Source organism: Calidris pugnax, unplaced genomic scaffold (genome assembly GCF_001431845.1).
Source record: "Calidris pugnax isolate Ruff unplaced genomic scaffold, ASM143184v1 scaffold44, whole genome shotgun sequence".
Classification (NCBI taxonomy): domain Eukaryota; kingdom Metazoa; phylum Chordata; class Aves; order Charadriiformes; family Scolopacidae; genus Calidris; species Calidris pugnax.
The window spans coordinates 12226011-12248036 of NW_015094506.1; the positions used below are offsets into that span (position 1 = coordinate 12226011).

The 22026-nt window shown below is 39.0% G+C and overlaps 1 protein-coding gene across 4 annotated transcripts in view; it reads left to right on the plus strand.

Annotated features, from left to right (window-relative positions):
- ATP2B1 (ATPase, Ca++ transporting, plasma membrane 1) overlaps positions 1–22026 on the plus strand; it is a 60691-nt gene that overhangs the window by 13646 nt on the left and 25019 nt on the right. For all 4 annotated transcript variants that reach the window (XR_001414281.1, XM_014963627.1, XM_014963625.1 and 1 more), the window contains exons 2-6: positions 12782–13192; positions 17723–17920; positions 18785–19039; positions 19120–19245; positions 19664–19807. Coding sequence is in view for 3 of the 4 variants with exons in the window: in XM_014963627.1 (XP_014819113.1) it covers positions 12988–13192; positions 17723–17920; positions 18785–19039; positions 19120–19245; positions 19664–19807 (928 nt within the window). In the remaining variant the exon portion in view is untranslated. The remainder of the gene's footprint in view (positions 1–12781; positions 13193–17722; positions 17921–18784; positions 19040–19119; positions 19246–19663; positions 19808–22026) is intronic.

Below are 22026 nucleotides of genomic sequence, written 5' to 3' on the forward strand. Positions count from 1 at the left end.
CCCCCCCCCCCCCCCCCCAACACTCCACCACTCACAACTACCACCCCAATTTCATGCTGTTTTGGTTAGAGGGAAAGATTTCAATAGAAATGGATACATGTGTGAAAATCTGACTCCTGTAGCAGGAGTGTAGCGCACCAAGAATCAACGTGCTATTAATAGTCTAGGGAAAGCTCCTAGCTTCTGGTATTGAGGCTACAAATGCAAAATACAAAGCCACACCTAAATGTTCAGTGTAAGTGCATGTTTGTTCTGAAGGTGAACTGAAAGCACAGTTTGTGAGCTGCACTGCAATACCTGTGAATGTTACATTTATATTGAGGATTCTGTTGGTATAAATTTGTGCCTATTTGAAAGCATTCCTGTGCTCCGGAAAAGGAGGAAACAGAAAACATTGTTGTAAAATACTGGAGGTAGAATCAAATGAAGAATTTGACTAAACATATACTAGAGACCACAGTAAACTTGGCTGTCAGCCTGCTTGACACGCTGTACAGGCTTGAATATGCATATAACTTAAATGAGCCAAATTCATAACATGTCTTTAAAATGAAGTGTATATTTGTTTTTTGATGTGTAGAACTCCTCAAAAATTTCACTTCTTCCTAACCAGTGTTTGGTAGCCTTTTTAGAGAGAGCTTATGAAGTCTGAAAGTGTGGAAAAAAACAAGTCTGCTACTTGTTACTAGTGGACTTCATACTTGCACCAGTTTTTTTCTAAGTCTTGTCTGCCTCAGGTTTTTTGGAAACACTACTAAAGTAATCCATAAGTATAAAGGTTTTCAGGTGGCTTCTTCCTGTATTTCCCATGACAAACTAATTGAAATAAGTAATTTGTAATGGGACTGAAATAATAAGCAGGTTTTTGGAGAAAAGTCCTAGCACAGCAGAAATGGAGACATACTGCTATGTGTCTTTCAAGCTAGAGAGCCTATTGAAGGTGCTGAGAAACCAGTTGATGGTATCCTAGGAGGAAGATGGGGTACAGGAGGCTGCTTAGGAAACTGGAGCACTAGGAGGCAGAGGGGGAAACTTCTGTGCATCTTCCAAAATTACCTCTAGAAAGACTGACTCACCAACTGTGGGAGTTATGGTAATTCATGTTATCTTTTGTTTCGTGGTGCTGTGTCACTTGTTTTCGTGACAGTCTGATGCTCTTCTTGGTCACATCCCCCCAATGGGGCGTCATTTCCTTCAGTCTCACTTAACCACAGGCTAAAGGTAGCTTTCAGCTTCTCTACGCGGCTTTACCTGTTTGCTGCAGTGAGAGAAACTTGTGAGTTGCAGGGGTTAGATTAAAACTGTAATTAGCTCCTGAATTATCAGGGCTGTTCTGTGAGCCCCTCCTTGCCTGTATGGGGAAAGAAGTGCTGAGCTGAGGTGTGCTACAGTTGTGTAATTGCAGTGGCCCTTTGTTGGAAACTGTGAGCTGGACATAAAAGTATTGCTTCTTAAAAGAGTTTGTGCCTTCAACCAAAGGCCAGTTGGAATTAGTCTAACATGCACAAATTCAGCAGTTTGAACAGGTTGCTTGGAGTTGTCACTTGAGCAGAGGAGCTGATGCTACCCTTCCCAATTCCCTTTCTTCAGAGATACTGTATGTGCTATTGCTGAAAACAGCCTGATTGCAGAAGTTGCAGAATGTTGCCACTGCAAAATAAACACTTGTGGGAAGTAGCTTCATGTAGAAGCAACAAAATAGCTCTGACTTAGCTGAGTCAGAGTGACGGTCTGTAGTCTTCATGGATGGGTAGACGCTTGGCCCTGAGGGGCAGCTGCAGCTGAACTGATGGCAGTAGGCTCCCAATTCAGATGCTGTCTTTTGGAAGGAGGAATACTACGCTTATTGAACAAGCCACTAGGAATTACTGCTGAGGATTCAGAGCTGCCTTAGCAGGAGGCTGACACTTCACTGCGTGTGCCAACGGTAGTTATGCTCTAGGCACCTGAGTGCCTGCTGGTTGCCACGTTATTTCTGATAGCCTTGTGCTTGCATTGGGCAGAGGAGTGAGGGCAACAAATAGCTGATCCTCAGCACTGAATAGGTCCAGTTAATTCCTATGAAGTTTTTCAAGGCATGGCCTTTCCGTAGAGGAATCTTATAGGAATCCTAGAGGAATAAGCATTGTGCCAGAGCTATATAGGCACCTTGTTCACCTCCTAATTGGAATGCTTGCTGTTTAGACTGGAAGCACACAACCATCTACAAATTGCATTGGGATCCACTGGTGCTAATGAAGAGTTAAGACCTTTGGTTTATGGGGAAACTGGAGGAGGAATTTCCTTTACTGGGCAGAATAGGACTTTTAAACATGATCATGGACCATAGTCCCATTTGCATTCTTTTACCTAGTCACTTTTTTCTAATGAATTAATGATGCAGCTGATGTCTTTGTGCTCTCAGAAACCTGAAGAGTTATGCACAGTACGTATCTTCACATGTGAAGACTTTAGATATGAAGCCGCAATTGTTAATTGCCCATAGCCAGTTTGTACAGCAATTATTAAATAGCTTACCAAAACTGAGAAATGAATTAAGTTTACTAAATCTGCTTGAGCTGCCATTTGACTATTTGGAGAATTTGCTGTTTAGTTCAAATGGTGTCCGGCCTTGGCAGTAAGGTGATATATCGTGCGATTTGTTTAGTGGCGTGTCACTTTACCTGAAATAATGGAGGGAAGATGAACCTTTTCCTTGAATGGTGATTAACGTTATCTTAAAGGTGGCAGCAACATAGTTCCGTGACGAAGGTGCTCCCAGCATTAGCTGAGTGTGTGCCCCTTAAGTTGGCATATCCACATTGCCTTTTTGAGTTCTACAAATAAATCAGCTATTCTGACATCTTGTGGAAAAACTCCTGGGGAATCCGTTGTGGTAACTTGTTCAGCCAGTGGAAACCCTGGTATTTGAATATTTTGGGTTTATTTTGTAGCTGGGCAGGGGGACAGTGCTTTTTTGAATGACTGCTTTCTGCACTAGGCTGCTTTCGAGGAGCCCACTCTTAGACTGTAGAGAAGTGAAATGCGTGGCTGCAATCCCAGCTGGTGGGAGGGAGGAGGCTTAGGAACAGGCATGGTGCTTTCTGTCTCCTTGGATCTGGAGGGGCAGACTGCACTGCTCTCGGAAAAATTGTCTGTTCTTAAGCATCACTGAATTGCAGGGAGAAGGCAAGAACAGTGGAAAAAGGATTAGTAAAGGAAAGGGTGCTAAAAGTGGTTGGAGTGCTGTGTGCCCCGTGAGAGATGGACTTAGAGCAGGGCCCAAAGCGAAGTGCTGTCTCTCGGTGGCTGAGGTGCTGCTGTGAAAGAAGAGTGGAAAAAACACACCAGAAGTTACTGCTCTGAGCCCTGGGTTGCCTGTGTGACTGTTGCAACAGCAGGCTTTCACATAGTCTGTTACTTCATTAATGCAGTTGCCAATTAATGTGGGTGGCTTTTCCCAATGCAAAAAGATAAGGGTGGCAGGTGTAAGTTGTGGTGTTGTTAGTGTCAAATAATGAGAGCTGCTTTAGGACCTCTGTGGGTGGAAGTCATGCCTCCACACTGCAGCACAGCCGTGCCTTTGGTCACCTGAGGATGTGACAGATTTGCTGCTTGCATTGTTAGATTAGAAGTGCTATGATAGGAATCTTGGCTTTGTGCATCCTGTCTGCTAACAGTGCTTACACACATTCCCTGTCTATTTGAAAGAGACAAACTGCCGAGAGAAGAATGTATCACCTTATATTGAATGGTAGACCAGGGATTGTCAGGTAACTTATACTGCTCACACAGCTTTTAATTCAGCATCATTCTACGGACAGGTACAAATAGAGGTAGTGCTTAAATTATGCAAAAAACCTACATAAACCAGCAACCAACCCTGCATAAATGAGAAAGTTCTTCAAAAGAAGCACTTACGAGCAGGACAGTGCATGCAGCGTGAGAACGTAGCTTTTAAGTGGCTGTCAGACTTAAGAAAGATCAAGAAGTTTGCAAGAGATTCCACGCCCCTGTTTCTTGCATACAGTGAACTCTCAAATCCAAATATTGCGGTTAAAAAACAAACAAAACAACAAAAGCCTCCCTGAGCCTCCTCTGGCCACCACCAGCAGGACCAGCAAACTTGTGCAATAGTTCTGAAATTGCTACTCAAGTGTAAACTAGTTATGATATCTGAATTTAAAAAAAAAAAACAAACTTTGGCTCCCAAGGAATAGAAGATGGCAAATGTAATGGAAGGGGCTTTGTCAGAATGCCTCTTTAGACAGTTCACTTGTATTTCTGGCAGGCAGGGATTAATATGATACGCAGGGGAAGCTAGCATAGCTTTCAAATTGTACCTTTTTCAAGAAGTAAGGCTTTTTAATGGTTTGAGGATAAAGATAAACTGTCCTTTATTTCCAGAATGCTTTTGAAAAATCTGAAGATGAAGGCTCTTAAACTGGCATGTTACAGAACAAGAGGGAAGCTTTTTAAACTTTGGCCACAAAAGGGACCTAACTTAGCATCATAGTGTGTGCTCGTTGAGACAGGTGACCAGAGCTGGGGTTTTTGTTTAATTTTTTATGTTGCAAACTATTGCTTGGTGGGGATGATGATTTTGAGGACCATAAATGGATGATTTACTGCGTAAATATTTATATATTGTGTGTTTACAGTTCAATGAGCGTATATTTTGTAGTACTGTTTCTACACAGTAGTAAGCTATTCTGACATAGCAAACCCCCTCCCCACCCTTAAAACTTACCCTATTAGTTAATTTTACTGTCCTAATAGAAAGGAGTCAGTTATGTGCAGAGTCATTATGGAAGTAATTAAGCTTAATCTCATTAGGCATAAATATTTCCTAGTAGTTTTAAGACTAATTTTTAATTTCTCTTGAGGTTTCCCGAATACAAAAAGCATCGGGTAGGGATGGACTTTTGCCATTTGCCCGAAGGCTCATAGCTCTGAAGAGCTTTTGGCACCTCTTTGATATCAGGAAGCATGGTTACAGTCAAAAGCATACTGGCTCTGCTTGAGTGGATGTGAATAAGAAAGGATACTTTCTGGAAGAAAAAAGGGGGATTGTTCAAACAGGGATGAGATGGTGAATGTCTGGTTCTGGCTGAAGTGTTATATGCAATTTAACTTGAACATGTTTTAATTTTAATGGGTGCAATGTGTTCTGAAACAAGGTTTCTGGTGTTAAGAACTCCTGAAGTTGTCTTGGAGCTTCAGAACAAAAAAAGAAAACCCATTCACTAGTGCTACTTTCTGTCTAATGACAGGGGAAAAGAAGAAAATCATTGCTCAAACTGACAAAAGCAATTTCAATGGTGTATGTGTATGGCAATATGGTAATTGAAAGATGGAAGTAAAAATGGAGGTAATACTTGAAATGTGTGTTTAGCTCAAAACGTATCTGAAGCAGGCTGAAGGAGAAGTAGCAAAAATTAGAGGCTTTGTGAAAAAAAGGTATAAAGATTTCTCAACCCAAGTAAAATACCTGTAGGAATAACTATTATGAGGGAGTCAGCTGCTGTTTTGCTCTGAGTCATAATTATTGTCAGAACTGACCAGCTGGGTGCATTGATTACAGGCATGCACTGAGCTTTAAATGCAACAAGTGACTGAAATCCAGGAATCCAGTTCCAGCTCTGGATGAAATTTGGTACCATCTCACTTCCCTTTTACTTGAAACTTAGCTGCATATAATGATGTCATACGCCACATTTAACATGTCTGTCAGGTTTTGTGACTGGAATGCATCTTGTAACCTGGGAATGCAAGTAAACTTTGATGTAGTCTTAAGATGCATAATTTTAATAAGTAGGATGCCATGCTACCGTCTCTTTTTTTTGAAAAAGTTAACTTTGTGTATAGCAACTTTTGCCACTATGGTTTTCATAAATATTGGTGAGAGAAGTGTGGTAAGTTGTTCCTGAACTAGCGAATGTGAATATTTGTCAATGGATGACTTCACTGCACAAAAAAAATATCTACTTTTAGGGTTATATATGGAGTTATTAATATGACAGACCTGTTAATAGGAATTATTTACAATATAATTATGCCAAATAAAAACTTTGAGCCTGAACTGTGCAGAATTAATAGACTTTAAATCCTCAGTCATCTTATATAGGATTCAATGGATCTAAAGTAAAAGAAAATACTGGTGGGCATTGGGCAAAGATTTTTTTTTTTCCTTGCATTTTAAATACTAGTAGCTGGAGCTTTGTGATATCCCAGGTTTGCCTTTGGCCATCAGCTGCTTTAGTTCAAATTTTGGCAGCTCCACTCATCTCAAGTTATTTGAGGAAGCTGACACACACAGTAAACGCATCTTAGGTACTCGACCATGTTAGAAACAATGCTGAATGGGATAGAGTCATATCTAGAGATTAAAACTTTTTTCTCTAGGATTATAGTCTTAACTTGGATTTACCTGGTATTGTAAGCAGTCCTGTCAAATTTGGCCTTTTTGTTTTAGGTGATGATGTCATCACAGTAAAAAGTAGATGAGCCTGGTAAAAGGAAGTAGTGAGAAGGAGGCTTTGAGGCCTGTGAGTGGAGGATGGAGAAGCCAAGTGGGACTATAGGAGACCCTTTAAGACGTGGCTCTGTTAATGGATATCTGGAATTAGTTACTCCTGCTTCCAGAAAAGTGTTTTAAGTAGTTAAAACCTCATTCTTTTCCTGCATGGGTTTATGTCTAGAATTGTTTTATCTTCTTGGGCACAACTCAGCATTGTAACATGAAATAGGAGAGTATGAAAAGCCTAGTATTTTTAATGCATGTGGCACTTGACGTTTTCTGTAATGATGATTGCATTGGTTTTATTCTCTAGGGTTTTTCCAGTATGTCTCAAAGTCTGATGCTCTTAGGAAGTGTTGGTTTTTTTGAAGTCCTACTTGTTGGCTCAGTCTTTTGCATTGCTTTAGTTCTCTCAAATTGAATTTAAGGTATTTTAACTTAAGAAGGCTAATGATTAGTTTAAGCATTTCGTAAAATAGTTCTTCTACTCAAACTGTTCTATGCAGCACTTTCTGGTCTTATTTCTTAATTCAGCTGTCACTTTGCTTCATGAGTGTGGACAGGCCATGGCTTGGCAAAGGCAGGGCGGTGGTTTGGTGGCATAAGACAATTTCTGCTCACCTCCTGGGCTCTGTGCAGAGGGTGCGGAGCAAGCTGCTTCCTAAGAGAAGGTTGTGTTCCTCCTGCTGTGATAACTCACCTTCAAGACTTACGATTTTCTCTTGCTGATACCAAAATAGGAGGGAAGTGATGTGGGAGCCTTTTGCATGACCATTGCTAATTTGTACTACCGAATTGTCTTCAGACTACTGAAGTCCTAATTTGTTAGCCATCATTTCAATAAGAAATAGTTTTGGGTTTTAAAGCAAAGAAAGTATCGTTGGATGAAACGGCTACCAAAGAAGTGTCGATCACTGTAGGCAGCAGCAATCCTTTGGATTGTGTGATAAATGCCAGTGTTTACATCCACTGCAGTCTAGAAATGACACCCTGTTTTTAGTTGTTAGGCAAGTACATCTACCTACCAAGAGATTAAGGTTCTAGTATGAAGTCAGATTTTTCTTTGAAACCCCAGCAAAACTCATGACTTTTCAATTTACTGTTTACAACACAGGAGTTGTTACAAGGGTAACTTGTCATTACAACACTGGTGGGCATGTATCAGGCTGAAAGTGATGTGTTAAAAATTTTTGTTGCAGTGTGTCTTCCACAGTTGGGCCTTCTCCCTCTTAGCTTCTCAATCTACTTGAGATCGTTAAGCTCTCTGAGATGCTTGCACTAGAACAGCAGCACGCCACTGAAGTGATTTAACTCCTCCTTGTTCAGTTGGGCGGCAAATTTTAACGTACAGAATAGCGACCCCTTAAACGCACGCTGTTCTGTGTGAACTTGTTTTATTAGCATTAATTCATACTTCTTGTGAAACAGCTAGTGAGTTTCTGTAGCCTTTCAAGTAGGTATGAGGTTCTGTCTCTTAAAATAAGACAACTGACTCTCCAGAGCAAAAGACCTCAGACCTTTTCAGTGTGATCTTAAGGTCACTTTCTCAGTTAAAATTACTTTCCACTACAATAATGTTGCAGACAGCTTCTCCCCCCCCACCCCTCAGGAAAGCCATGATAGGGCTTGAAGCTGGGGAGTATACCCAGTGCTGTGGATTTCAAGCTAAAGTGTGCAAAGGTATATTGTATTTTTCAGTATCTTAAGAGCTAATTTTTGAAACAGATTAGAATAAAATGGCCTGGCAACTGAAACATATGGGGACAGTTTTTATCACTGCAGCCTCTTGGTATGTAGATCTGTCCGGTCTTCATTGAACTAATTAGATTAAACAAAGGCTTTCCTGAGATAATCACTTAGCAAGCCTTTTCCTATGTTACAGCAGCCAGCTTTAGTGTGTTGTTGAAGGTCAAACGCTAGTACCAGGTAATACTTAGTATCTGAATGCAAAGTGTTCAAGATGCAGAAATTAAATTGAATGACACAGGATATATAATTGCTGGAGCTTTGACCCTTGAGGTATGAGTTTGCTTAAGTGTTTTAAGATTTAATTTTTAATATTAAATGCATGTCCTGTAGGTTGGTGAAGCAAGTATTAAATGCAAATTCAATAGTAGGAGAGGCTTATGTAGGGCTCTAGGGTATGCTAGGTCCTGTGCACCTGGGAAATAGTAATTATTCCACTTTTAAACTCTGCTGTTTACATTTGATTGTTAGTATGCGCCCACCGCAAACTATCACTTCAAGGTAAACTTAATTTTAATGAATGCCAAACACAGATGATAGTTTTCTTCCAAACAGAGGGGTTCCTAAATGCTAAATACTTCCACCCGTGGATGACTATTTCTGGAGTGATTTTTGAAGCATATTAATGTTCAGGGCTGCCTCAAAAGTAGTTGCTTTTGGGGACGGGGCATGGGATTAACATGGGTTTATATTTAAGGTGTTGCTACAAGAACACTTCAAGAAACATGTTACAGGTTCTTCTAGCTTGGTCACCACAGTATGTTCTGGTGGCACTAAATTTGTAGTCAGTAGGCTGTCTCTTCATGCTTTGGTAAACATCTCTATGTGCAGAATACTGTAAATGGAGCATGTCCTTTTTCCAGGCTACAGAGGCTTGTGAGGTTGTTGAACTTGTAACATTAATAAAATTTTCTAACCTTTTTATCATGGGTTGCAGTTTTGAATTATTGTCTTTGGTAACAAAGCACATTCACTTAGTAGTAAAATTAATGTCATTTGGTTAAGGAGTTTAAAATGCGATATTTCCCATAGGCAGCCACTATGACATGACATGACGTGACGTGTCAGTCATGGAGCAGCAGGGTCTTTTCAGAGAATTGCACAAGTATCTGAGTCCTGCCTATGGTAGTATGTGCTACTGCTGCTGTAAGATGCCTCTGCTGCACAGGATTTTTAGTCACTTGAGTGTGACAGACAATAGCTTTAAAGTCGCTCCTAGTCTCGGTGATATGTAAATAAAGGATTATCCAAAAGTTCTTGTGCCTAATGGAAGACTGACTTCTCTTAATCATGTTCTGTGCAGCTTCTTTAAGCTGGATGCTGACATAACTTCAACTGAATTAAACTCTGATAAGCTGGAACTTCAGCAATGGTGTATAAGTGGCTTTTAGTTTGATAACTTTCTTGAATATAAAATGTGAGATATTTGCAGATTGGAAGTTTGAGGCAAGTGGCTTCTAACTTCAGAGCTCATGCTGTTCAAATAACGTATCTCAAATGGCTGCAGTTAAGAAGTCAAATGCTAGTCAAAACAGATAAAATACTCCACTAGTTGAAGAGATAAATATTAGTTTATCTGTGTAGCTTAAAAATATGCTTTCTTTTGATACTTGAATTTCACTGTGTATAGTTGCATTATGCATTGCCACTTTGTTACAAAAGTGGACTGTTGGAACTTGCTGTAACAGGAAGTGATTGAATGTTGCAAGGTTTGACATCAAAACTGCTTTAAGGATATTTCTTAAAGAAACTTGTAATGAGATTTTTGTGTAGGAATTGGCAAAGAAACTATGTTAAGTCTCTTCTGTACCTGTGTGCTGGTAGAGGCTTTTGTACAGTCGATTGAAATGCCTGGTAAAAATGGGCTATTTGAGCAGATTCCTTCCGGTCTGGTTTGGTGTCAATAGTTGCTAATGTTTAACCAGGTTTTGATCATTTGGAGCAACACTGCTCTTACTCAGTGTTCAGAATTTGAAGAGTCTTTGCAGTGCTCCTCTCAGTTTTCCACAGCTTTTTCCTGACATGGATGTGCTAAATAGTCTGTAGCACTAGTAGAGCTACACTGCTTTTCTAGTGTTAATGCAAGCATATTGAACTTGCCTGTGAACCCAGGGCTCTGTTGGTATGTTTGGACACCACTGGGGTGTTTCAGAACATCTAAGAACCCCTTTCAGTATAAACTGTTAGTAACAGCTAATCACTGGACTGTTACACCTTAACAAAAATGAATCTAGATTCATAGAAATGATGGAACTGGAGTGCACAGTATAAGCTATGATTAAGCAGTGTTATTAATCTTACCGTAACTTGCACGTGAACACAAGTCCTGCTGTGCCCCAGTGTTCCGTCTCAAATCTTGTCAGTGCCAAGTGAGCAGTGACTAGAGCTGTGGCTTTTCCTAACCTCACGTCTGTGCTTGGATTTGGGTGTATTTGGGCCTCAAGTGCAGGGCTTCTGCTAGAGGCTTGAACAGAGCTTTTCTTAATTAAAATTGAATCAAGTTTGATGTAATTTGTGGTAGGGCATTCTGCTTGGCCTATTTTTGCCTAATCAGTAGCTGCAGCATCTTCTCCATAGCTATACAAACTCATTTGCTTGATCTGCTTCTTGTTACACTGTCATGGCTTATGATCAGACACCAATTGATAAATCCTCCTAGGCTACTAGTTGGTCGACAGCATCCAGCTTTTGGGCATTAGACAAAGATGCAGTGTGGCTTTAAAGAGCACTCTTTCCTACATGATTTGCATGAATGTCTTCATTTCCAAGATACTATAGAAGAACTTGTTATGATCAGCTGAAGAATGCGTGCTTATCAAAACTGCACCCTAGTGTGCAAGTTAACACCATTGTCATGGACTCTTCAACTACGGTAACGTTTTTCTCCTGCAAGTAACAGAAAACGAGATTTAAAAACAGATTTTAAATTATTTGAAATGGAAAAACAAGATTTAAAAACAGAAAGCAAGATTTAAACTGAATTTTTCAACTAAGTACCTTGATGTTACAGGATGTTGAGGTTTTATGCGTATGAATATTGATTGCTTTATGCTATTTGTTGCTCTCCAGAAAACAGCCATAGACAGTGCTTTTCTCAGAATCTCCTTAGGAGTGGTGGTACTTCTGCTGGAGATGAGACTCACTTCTGGTTGGGTGACATCACTTCAGGGTCTTTCAGCATCAGTGGTTGTCTTCAGTGCAAATGCACGGTTGTGGCACAGTGCTTAAAATGATGGATTGACTATGGGTGAAGTGGATTGTTTCCAGGGCAGGGAACTAAAACTTAAGTTTTTGGTTCTTGGCTGCTTATGCCTGGACCTCAACATGGATGCTGTATTTCAGCCGAACAGTTCCTAGCAGGGCAATAGCTGGAAATCTTTTCTTTGTTATTTGCTCTTTACCTTCATAAAGCAGAGCAGTCAGTGGTAACTGTTTGCCTTTGCTAGGTATATGGCACCTGAGGATCCCACTGACCTGGAAGTGTCCAAGTTATTGTCCATCCAAGCCTGACAGCCATCATGTCTCATGGAGGAATATATTGTTATTTGTGCTCACCGTGCCCCGTTATGTTGATAAAGCTGACTTACATGATCAGTTCTGTCTTCTGCACACAGCAGATCTTTATATAGGCATGAATTGTTCGTGCATTCACCATACTGTGTGCAGATACATGTGTACATACAAGATGTGTCAGCTGAGCAGGAATTAAATATATAGAGTGCCTGTGCAGGTTAAAAATTCTGGGGTAGGTGTTAATTTATCAGCTACAGTGCTCCAATAATCAGATGGAAGAGCTGCTCTTTGTCTCCCTATCCCTTCTGTAGGAAGGTGATATTGTGCAATTTTCCCGTCTGTTCAAAGAATTAAATGTAGATACTGTAGGAGGCTTGAGTTGTGATGAAATGGGCTGGAGAGGGGGGGGCTAAAAGTGTTTAGACACAAAAATGCATTAAGACCTAAGTCTGCCTGAAGGATATACTCCTACTTACACTACAAAAGTACTTCATGCGTGGGCTAACTTAGTGTTGAAACTCTTTTCCTTGAGGTTTGCACAAATTAATTCATGGGAACGCACAAAAACTTGCTCATCCCAAACTGCAAGGTGAAAACTTTGGTGAAAAGTTGGGATTTTTAACTTCAGCATGTTCTTACCCCATGTGATATCATCGGTGTGTGCTCCAAACTCCATTTCCATGTAAACAGATTGACTTCCAGGTGTTTTTAAGGTTCCTCTTGATGATGAACTGTATGCTTGGTATATACCAAGCAAAATGCAAGTCTTAAAGGCAGCACCTGTTCTAAAAAGTTAATGACTGAAGGAAGTATAATAATGCAAGGTTATTTTGGGATGGGAAACAGCCATTTTATGCCTCGTCACTTGCCAGCTGAATGCTAACTAAAAATATTGTAGGAAATACGAAGAATTTGTCCTTAAGCAGAAACTGTTCTCTAACCTCAATGCAAGGAGTAGGGTTGTCGTACATGTATTTCAGTATAGCTGTTATGTAACTGAATGTATATTTATTCTTTCTCTAGACCGTACATGCCATTTGGCTTGGAGAACAGAATGCGCCATGGGACAACCTCAGAGATATCTCTCCAGATGTGGTCTCTTACTTGGGTGATGTGTCTCCTCTCCTGACTGTCTTCATACCCGAAGGATTTATTTTCCATTTGGAAGTATTTTAAGTTGAAATCTTGTTCCTTACTGGAAACTGTCTACACTAAAGACTGCAGGCATCATGGGTGATATGGCAAACAACTCGGTCGCATATAGTGGTGTAAAAAATGCTGTCAAAGAAGCTAATCATGGAGATTTTGGAGTTACTCTTGCAGAGCTCCGTTCTCTTATGGAACTTCGAGCTGCAGATGCACTGCATAAAATACAGGAATGCTATGGAGATGTACATGGTATCTGTACAAAATTGAAAACTTCACCAAATGAAGGTAAGTCAATTTTAATGCTATTATTGGGGAAACTCCATGTCAGAGAAAACCTTAGTCAAGCGAACTACATCTTTTTTTGTAACATAACAAAGTTTATAAAATTATTTCAGTTACCATAATAAAATATGGCTTCTTACTCCTCTAAGGCAGAGGTATTCACTGGTAATAAGTAAGCAAGAGTGTTTTCACTTGGTTGAATTAGTGGTGAAGTTGCCCTTTGGCATAAAGTTGGTTGATGTAGGCATTCACATATGGAATAGGAATGCAATGTAGCAATGTTTAACATACTGTGAAAGGGTAAGTTATGTGAATAGCTCATATGACCTATAGTTTGCATTTCACATCAAGCTCTCATAGGACACAAGGTTGTAATAGGCTAATGCCGGGCGTATTAATCCTTCTGTGTTGCTGTCTAGTTCTTGTATTACCTAATGCAACAATTTTTGAAACTTAAATCTGATCTTCGTTTTCTACTACGTTGATTTCTTAATGGCAGGATCTTGTTTTTAAGTCTATAGTATTTCTGCAGATTTCGTTTGATCTATATAAAATAACTATTAATACAGCTTTAGGTACTAAGAGGTATTGTCACAGTTAGTAGAAGATTTGCAAAGTGATCACACAATCTTATTATCTAGAAATATCATCTTTCAAAAATCTTTGCCATATTGAACTTGATGGCATTCTGTGAAATGTGGCTACCTGATGCTTTTATTCTCTATAGAACTATTAATCCAAGGTAGACTGTACAAATGTGAAAAAGGAAATAAATGTATTAACTCTCCTTCCCGAGAAGTTTCTAGAAGTTTTCCTTAAGATCTGGCCCTCTCTTACTACTCTCTTCCAATGTAAATGAAAGCTATAAGCTTTAATTTGTGAAAGAAAGATGCAAGTCATATTGCTTAAAATATCTACATGAAGTCCTTCTGTTGGTAGTGATTAAGAAGTACCAAAATTGAGTGCCTCTGCATTTAAGCACTCGCATAGCTTTTAAAAATGTGGTTTTATGTTGGTGGCAGTAAAGTACCTACCATCTTAATCCTTGAGAGCTGTTATTTTCTGTTCTTCAGAAATGCTACGGAAAGGCTTGTCTCCTTAGATCAAGAGCAGCCTGCTAGTGCCAAAAGGTATCTTAGGTACATCTGCATTTAGCACGTTTTGGCTTGATCTGCTTTTGAAGCCAGACTCCTGATTTCGTTACCCTGTTGACCTGTTGCATAGTATTGAAAAGCAGGTTCCTTTCTCAGTGAAAAGGGCTGTGGTTTTCTACAATCAGGAACTGAATGGAGCGTTGAATCCTGTTTTACAGTAACCTGCAAGGTTTAAGGCCCGTTATTAGTAGCTAGGTGGGTGTACCATCACAGGCTAAGCACCAAGGATCTGGTATACTGCAGGATTCATTTTATGTCCCTTCATGTAACAAGCAGGTTAACACACAGGAGCCATGAGTGTCAGCGTCCTGAAACTAGAAAGGGTTAGGTGCCCTTTCCTGCAGATTGATTCTGCTGTGCTGAGGAATGTGTGATTAAGGCCTTTCCCTTTCAAAAGGATTTGACGTTTCGATGTACTGTCCTGCAATCAGTTAAAATACAATCACTAACATGATAGAAGGGTGCCATCTTTTTTTTTTTTTTTTTTTAATTGTGAGCGCAGCTCATAAATACAGCAAGACCTCAACAGTTGAATGTGATAATTACCTCAGAAAAGGTTAAGTAAGATGAGCTAGAGCAGTGTCCTCTACAAAGGTGTCATTTTGGCTCTAAATCACTCCATGAACCTTTAGAGAACCAGTCTCTCTGTCAGGTAAGCTGCTATAAATTTCTGAAGAGCTCTTGAAGTTAGAACTATGTCTCCTTTCATCAAATTCAAGTTGTAAGTATAGAAATGGAATTTCTAATGGAGAGAATTTAGGCAAGATCTATTTAGAAAACTGATATGTGTTACACTAGTTCTGCCTCTCTAAAATCTTGTGTGGAAGCCTGCCACTTCTTCCTCTTCAGAAGCTTTCTTTATGATATGAAATGCTGACTTGTGTGATAACCGGTGCCTTCACAGCAAAACTACAGGTGATCCAAAGTGCTACACAGTGGGATGAGTTCAGCTTGTGTAATTTCTTGCTTTAAAGTTGTTGATGGTGTAAGGCAATGTCTGTTTTCAGGCAAAAATCTGTCAGACCTACCTGATTTGAAATGGGAGCTGTCCTTTATCACTATTACAAAAGAAAGACCCTGAGCAGACTTTATTGCTTGGTATTTAATGTTTATTGTGTCCTTTACATGTGTACAAACATATACTAATGTGAATATATGAATGTTTGACGTATCTGTAGTAGCAAAAGTCCTTCCTATATTCCGGAGAGATCCACCATCGATATTTATTTCCACAGGTCTACAAAATTTTCATTGTCTAGTAACTTATACTTCTAGATTTTTAAGTAAAATTTATACATGAAGCTTTAGCGAGTCCCTTGCCTAATATTTCTCAAACTTAACCTCAAGTAGCATAAATCACTCCAATTAAGAAACATAATGAACAGTATAATGGCAGTAGTTTTACCCTTAGGACTGAAAGTTGTGAACTATGAAGTTGCCGGCCATGTGGTAAATGTAGCAAGGTCATTGGTGGTGCATGGCATATTATAGCAAACACTAAAAATACAAATGCTTTTTGTCTTTGCTAGGCTTATTTACTAATCTTGACTAAGTGGTTCTGATAGTAATTGGACTTTACATAGCCTTGTTGGAAAATGCTTTTCATTCTTCAAAAACTATTGCTGTGTACCTCTGACGTTCTGCATCCTGCTACCCTGTGAAGGGAGGAGGAATGTGCTGCCATTGACATTAAGTAAATAATCTTCCAAACTCTGCCATGCTAACACGAAGAGATAAATGGTATCTGTTGCAAAATAGCAATATGGTCCAGCCTTCTGGAATGGCTCAGCTATCCTGAGTTTCTCTAGATCCTCTCGTACAGCTTGATTTTCAAAATGGTCTTGCAGGAGTCTTTGAGTTGAGTGAAAGTAAGCACCTCAAAGCTTGGACTTAAAGAAGCGTAGTCTTATGGCTAACTAATAGAATTGTTCCTCTGTATTAAACCTCCAAAGCTGTGAATTCAATGTGAATCTAAGAGTGTTGTAATAAATCTAATGTATTGTATACAGTAAGAGTATGTTTAATTTGTTTCATTTTTGAAAAAATTTGCACATAATATTTTGCTTTTCAGTTAAGTGATTACGTAGTAGTTGTTAGTAATTAAAACTGAGCTTTGTAGTTCACTCGTCTTTGGAAAGTGTCTTGATACGTCAGGTGAAGGTTCTAGGAAGTGTCTGTTAAAGGTGTTAAATACCCCACTTATTATGGAAGTCAGTTGCATTGGTCACTGTTCTTATTGACTACCTGGTGTGTTTGCATTGCCAAGCAGTTGGGTTTAATAAAAAAAACTGCTACTAGGAAAACTATGTCAGCAGGTGCTGATCATAACCTTGGGGGTAATACAGTTGAAATGTCCAAACTTCTGCTCTGAACATGGCTGTGTGTTTGACCATTTTGCTTTGAAAAATGAGCTAGTGGCTTAAATTCTGAATGACAGGTTAGGCAGCTGGAAACTGTTGAAGTAATAAACAGGAGGTGTACTTACAGAAGATTTTGAGTGCATGACCTTGTACTGAATATATTTAGTATTCCTTTATTTTTAAGGACTTGGCTAATTCTTGAAGCATACAGTGCCTTTTAGTGAAGGCCCTGCTCTTGCCTGCTAGTTAGTGTCCCTTAGGGAGGGTACGAGAGTTGAGACTCTGAAAGAAATATACTATATTAAAAAAAAGATAGATACAAAACTGAGTTGACAGACCCTGCACAGTGCTAAATATGGGCTCTCTCTATGTGAAAGGAGATAGAAAACAAAGTTTCAGAAGAGCAAACTCCTGCTGTCCAGGTGGAAGCAGCATCATTAAGTGCCTGAAAAGCTTCACCAGCTTTTAATAGTGTTTTATAGTATAATTAAATAATATACAAACACAATATTTATAGTATTTTATACTATTATTATATTAAACATTTCATTATAAATGTTACATTAATTGTAGGATCCTAGGATATTATCTCTGAATACACAATCCCTACAGTGGGAAGCAGAACTGGCTTCACAGGCTGTGGTCTTGCTAAGCTGCATGGTGCTACTCAGTCTCGATAGTAGTAACTCTACTAATGATCTTGTCTTGCAAACTTGTTTACTTTTTATGAAGGTATGTCTGTTACTATTACTCTGTTGCTATGTCATATTAAGCGCAAGTAGGTAGAGCATCAGCTTACTTTGTGTTGGCAAACTGTGAATTTTATATAATATAGCTGGTTTTCTGTAGTGACTGAGTTAAGGATAATACTTACAAAATTATATTTGAGATACGGCTTTTCAGTATTGTTACTGAAATATGGGGTGGGACTTGACTCTATGAATGGGAAACCTCAATCACTTCTAATGTGAGCATGAAATGCAAGTAAGTGTCACTAACTTTGTCTTATTGTTAAATAGGTTTAAGTGGAAATCCAGCAGATATAGAAAGGAGAGAAGCAGTTTTTGGGAAGAACTTTATACCTCCTAAAAAGCCAAAAACATTTCTTCAGTTAGTATGGGAAGCACTACAGGACGTTACACTAATTATATTAGAAATTGCAGCCGTAGTATCCTTGGGCCTTTCTTTTTACCAGCCTCCAGGAGGAAATGAATCATGTAAGTAAACTCACTTAAAGTAGGTATCTACCTGTATTATACTACTGACTTTCCTGGTCCAACATACCTGTACTGTAAGTCTGATTGAAGACAGTAACTTATTGGAAAAGCAGCGTATTGTTTCTTACTGAGACAACACTACTAAAACTCTGGCTTGCCTTAAAAGGGCAACATGAGGTTTCCTTGGTCGCAATCTGGTATCACTCTGACCAACATAATGCCAAAGGTAAAGTGCAAGCAACAGAACAAGAACTTATCTTGGACCCTGTCATGTTTCTGTGCAAGTGTTTTTTTTTTAGCTTTGCCTCAAATATTAAAGCAATTTATAATTTGCGATCATGTGCTTTCTTTGGGGAGTCAGCAAGTCCTAAATTTTCCTTGATTTGCAATATGACACTGGTAACTTTCTAATTTAAGAAATGAAGCTATATTTATACTTCTAAATGGAAGATGAAGGGATCTGGCCTTCATTGAACTGAATTTTTCCAATGATATCTGGCTTGTTAAGATAAAGTGGGAAATGGTTGAGAAAGCAGAAGGTTGTTAACTAATTATCTAGTCTGGCTTTCTTATGCCATTATTTAACAAGATAATAAGGACACATAACTTTCTATACCAACTTCTCCTATTTCAGATAAGCAGGGATGTAAATTCTGGGTAGCTTAAACTTCCTTGAGCTGCTCTAGCTTTCAAGTTCTTTAGCTTCTTTGTGTGTGTTACCCTTGCTGAAAATAAACATAAAATTGCGAAGAGGGCTAGTGTGGAAAATGTTTAGCAACTATTAATAGTTTCTTCTGTTTGGCAAAACTTTTTTGTTGTTGAAATAACTATCTGCATGAACTTTCTAAAACCTGTTTTCTACAGTATGTGGATCAGTAAATGTTGGTGAAGAAGAGGAGGAATCTGAAGCAGGTTGGATTGAAGGAGCAGCAATCCTCCTATCTGTAGTTTGTGTGGTATTAGTAACAGCTTTCAATGACTGGAGTAAAGAGAAACAATTTCGGGGATTGCAGAGCCGTATTGAACAAGAACAGAAATTCACAGTCATCAGAGGTGGCCAAGTCATCCAAATACCAGTAGCTGACATAATTGTTGGAGATATTGCACAAGTGAAATACGGTAAACTTATTTTTAAAGTTGAACTTTCTTTTGTTTTTAAAAAAGGAACTGCAGTCAACATACCCAGTGATCTCTCGTAGGTGATCTTTTACCGGCTGATGGCGTACTCATTCAAGGAAATGACCTCAAAATTGATGAGAGCTCACTGACTGGAGAATCTGATCATGTTAAGAAGTCTCTGGACAGGGATCCTATGCTGCTGTCAGGTGCGTAACATTTGACAATTCTTGCAGAAAGTTGTTTGGTTTTGGTTTTTGGGGTTTTTTTGTGGTTGGTTGTTTGTGTTTTTTTTTCCCTGGGGGTAAATTGGTTATTTTTTACTTTGAAGGTAAGGTTCAGTTTGTCAGATTTTATCCAGCCTGACTCCTAAAAATATCTAGAGCTACTGCAACCAGTACAAAACTTTGTCAAAGTGAGCAGTCTCTTAAAACTGACAGACATTTGGTGTAATTGCTTATGATTTTATTTTCCATATAGTTTTGGCAATTAGAGCTGTAGGGGAACGCAGTGGTATAAATACACATCTTAACAGTTTAATTAGCATGAAGTTTGAGAACTCATTCCCTTTATGCTCTGCCATGTAACTGCTTGAGTCTCAGTGGAAAACCTGATTCAATCTTTCAGGTACACATGTGATGGAAGGCTCTGGAAGAATGGTGGTTACTGCTGTAGGTGTGAACTCTCAGACTGGAATCATCTTTACTTTACTTGGAGCTGGAGGAGATGAAGAGGAGAAGGAGAAGGAAAAAGAGAAGAAGGACAAGAAAAGTAGGCACAATCTTAAATCCCTGGGGAGGGAGGGGTGAACTCTCAGTGGTACTGGGTTAAAAACATGTTCTAGTCATCTGGAGCCAGAAATCGTTTTTTTAAACTTCATACTTTCAGTAGGTTCCATGGGGGAAAAAAAACCCCTCGGGTCCAGTGACCTGGGAGTACGTTACTCCTAATAACTCTTGTCACGTGGATTTTTAATTAAACTTCAGATCTCACTGATCCATTAGAGGTTGGAAAGTTTACAGCTCCTAACCAGCCATACCATGTATAAACTGCCATCTTGTGTAACTTCAAAGTACCTTCAAGTCTAATAGCAAATATTTCTTTATGGCAAATAGGTTGTTACCAATTACTCAACCTAGTAAGTATTTAGTTTTGCTTTTGACAGATAGAAATTGTCTAGTACAAAGAGTTTTTCTGTGACACTTGAAGGGGAAAAGCTTATGTTGTTGATACTGCTGTGTTTGTGGATATCTTTCATATATAAGACTGATTTCAATAGAAATGAGCAGACAGCTTGTTTTGCTGCTCCTTTTCTTTCAGGGCTGAAATTTTGAATGCTCAGAGATCTACACAAGGCAAATCCTGAGCAACACTTTTCTGTAAACTGTTTTTTTTTTTTGAGGGATGAGGGGCTTATAACCCAGAGCATTTTGGAGCCCTTCTGTGGAACGGGGCTATCTTCCTTATTCTGAAGGACTTGCTCAGTCACTGGAATTATAAGGGCACTTATCTAAGCTGTAGTCTTTATCCTGAGAATCAAAGCTTAGATATGTTAAGCAGTAGCGTTTAATACAAGCTCTCATAAGGCAAGTTCAGGACTAAGCTTTACCACAGCAAAAATTTGTTTAGGAACTGGTGTGAGGTCTACTGGATAGGACTGAGTCTGAGCATTCTTGGCAGGAAAAAAATACACTTTTTTCATCAGAGGAATATGAAACAGTAATGGAAAGCCATAAATGGAAAGCCGCACATAGAAATGCATGTAGGAATCTTGGTGGCCTTCAAACTAAAGAGGCAATTGTTGAAATGTGTGCTCTATGCAGGAATTAGGATTGAACTCTGATTTTGATCTTGTCCTAATCCACAAATATTTCACAATTTTGACCCTTCTTGAAACTTAAAGTAGTTAAGTTTCCTCAGAAGTAAGTTGCAAGAATTGTTAGACAAATTAGAAGTTGAAAATTAGTTTCAAACTCAAATGTGGTAGTGAAATGTTGACCTGCAACACGTCAGGGGGATTAGTGTGGAACAGTTTCCGTCCTTTGCTCCTTCCCTTACAGAGGAAGGAGAAGGAAGCAAACAACAGTACCACCTGCTGCAGGAGATATGAAGAAGATTATAGCTTTTATTAATAGTCTGCCAGTGTTTATTTTATAAGCAGAAGTCTTTTTGACAAGTAGTGTTTTGGTGTATCCTAGGACCTGAACTCTTGTGGGGTTTTTTTTCTCTCTCAAGATAGACAACTTCCTCTTTCCCTTAATTTAGGTGCCTGATAAGATTCTCCTTGGTAAAACTCAGGTTAAACTAAATTAGCTTCTCTGTGAATGTTAAGGAGATTAAAGTGGCTATTTTTAGTTGGCTGTGTATGGCTTGGTTCAGAGTGGAAGCAAACGTATGTACAAGGAGTTAGAAGTAACTCAAGTGTAGAACTTTACTCTTTTAAGAGGGGAAGGGGAACTAGGAGAGAACAAATGCTAAATTAGGAGACAATGATTGTGACATGGTCACAATGTGACATCGCATGAAGTGACATCTTCTGAAGAAAGTGAACGTGCTTTTTTTTTTTCTCCTCAGCTGTTCTGAGGATGCTCAGGGGGAAATTTTATGTATAGAAATCAGACTATGTCTACAGTAATAATGTAGTGGAGGCATTAAATGTCATGCCAGACAGGCTGCTTGGTAATTTCATTTTCTTCTACCAGAGTACTGTCATACATTTCAGTCTACATAACCTAAGACCAAAGACTTAATGAATTAGCAGTGATACTGAAAAATTCTGGGTTTTGTTCTAAGTTCCCCAATTTTTTGCTTTAATTTCAGGTTATTGCAAAAAGTAACTTATAACCCTTGCTTCCTCTACTTAGTAGAAAAGTTTTGTCTCTTGACAAGGTGTTATCTAAACCTTTTAACCTGAAAACGCAAATGAAAGAAGGTAGTGCCCCCCATCAAGCTATTTCACTCATTAATTTATTCCATTATTTCGCTGTCCT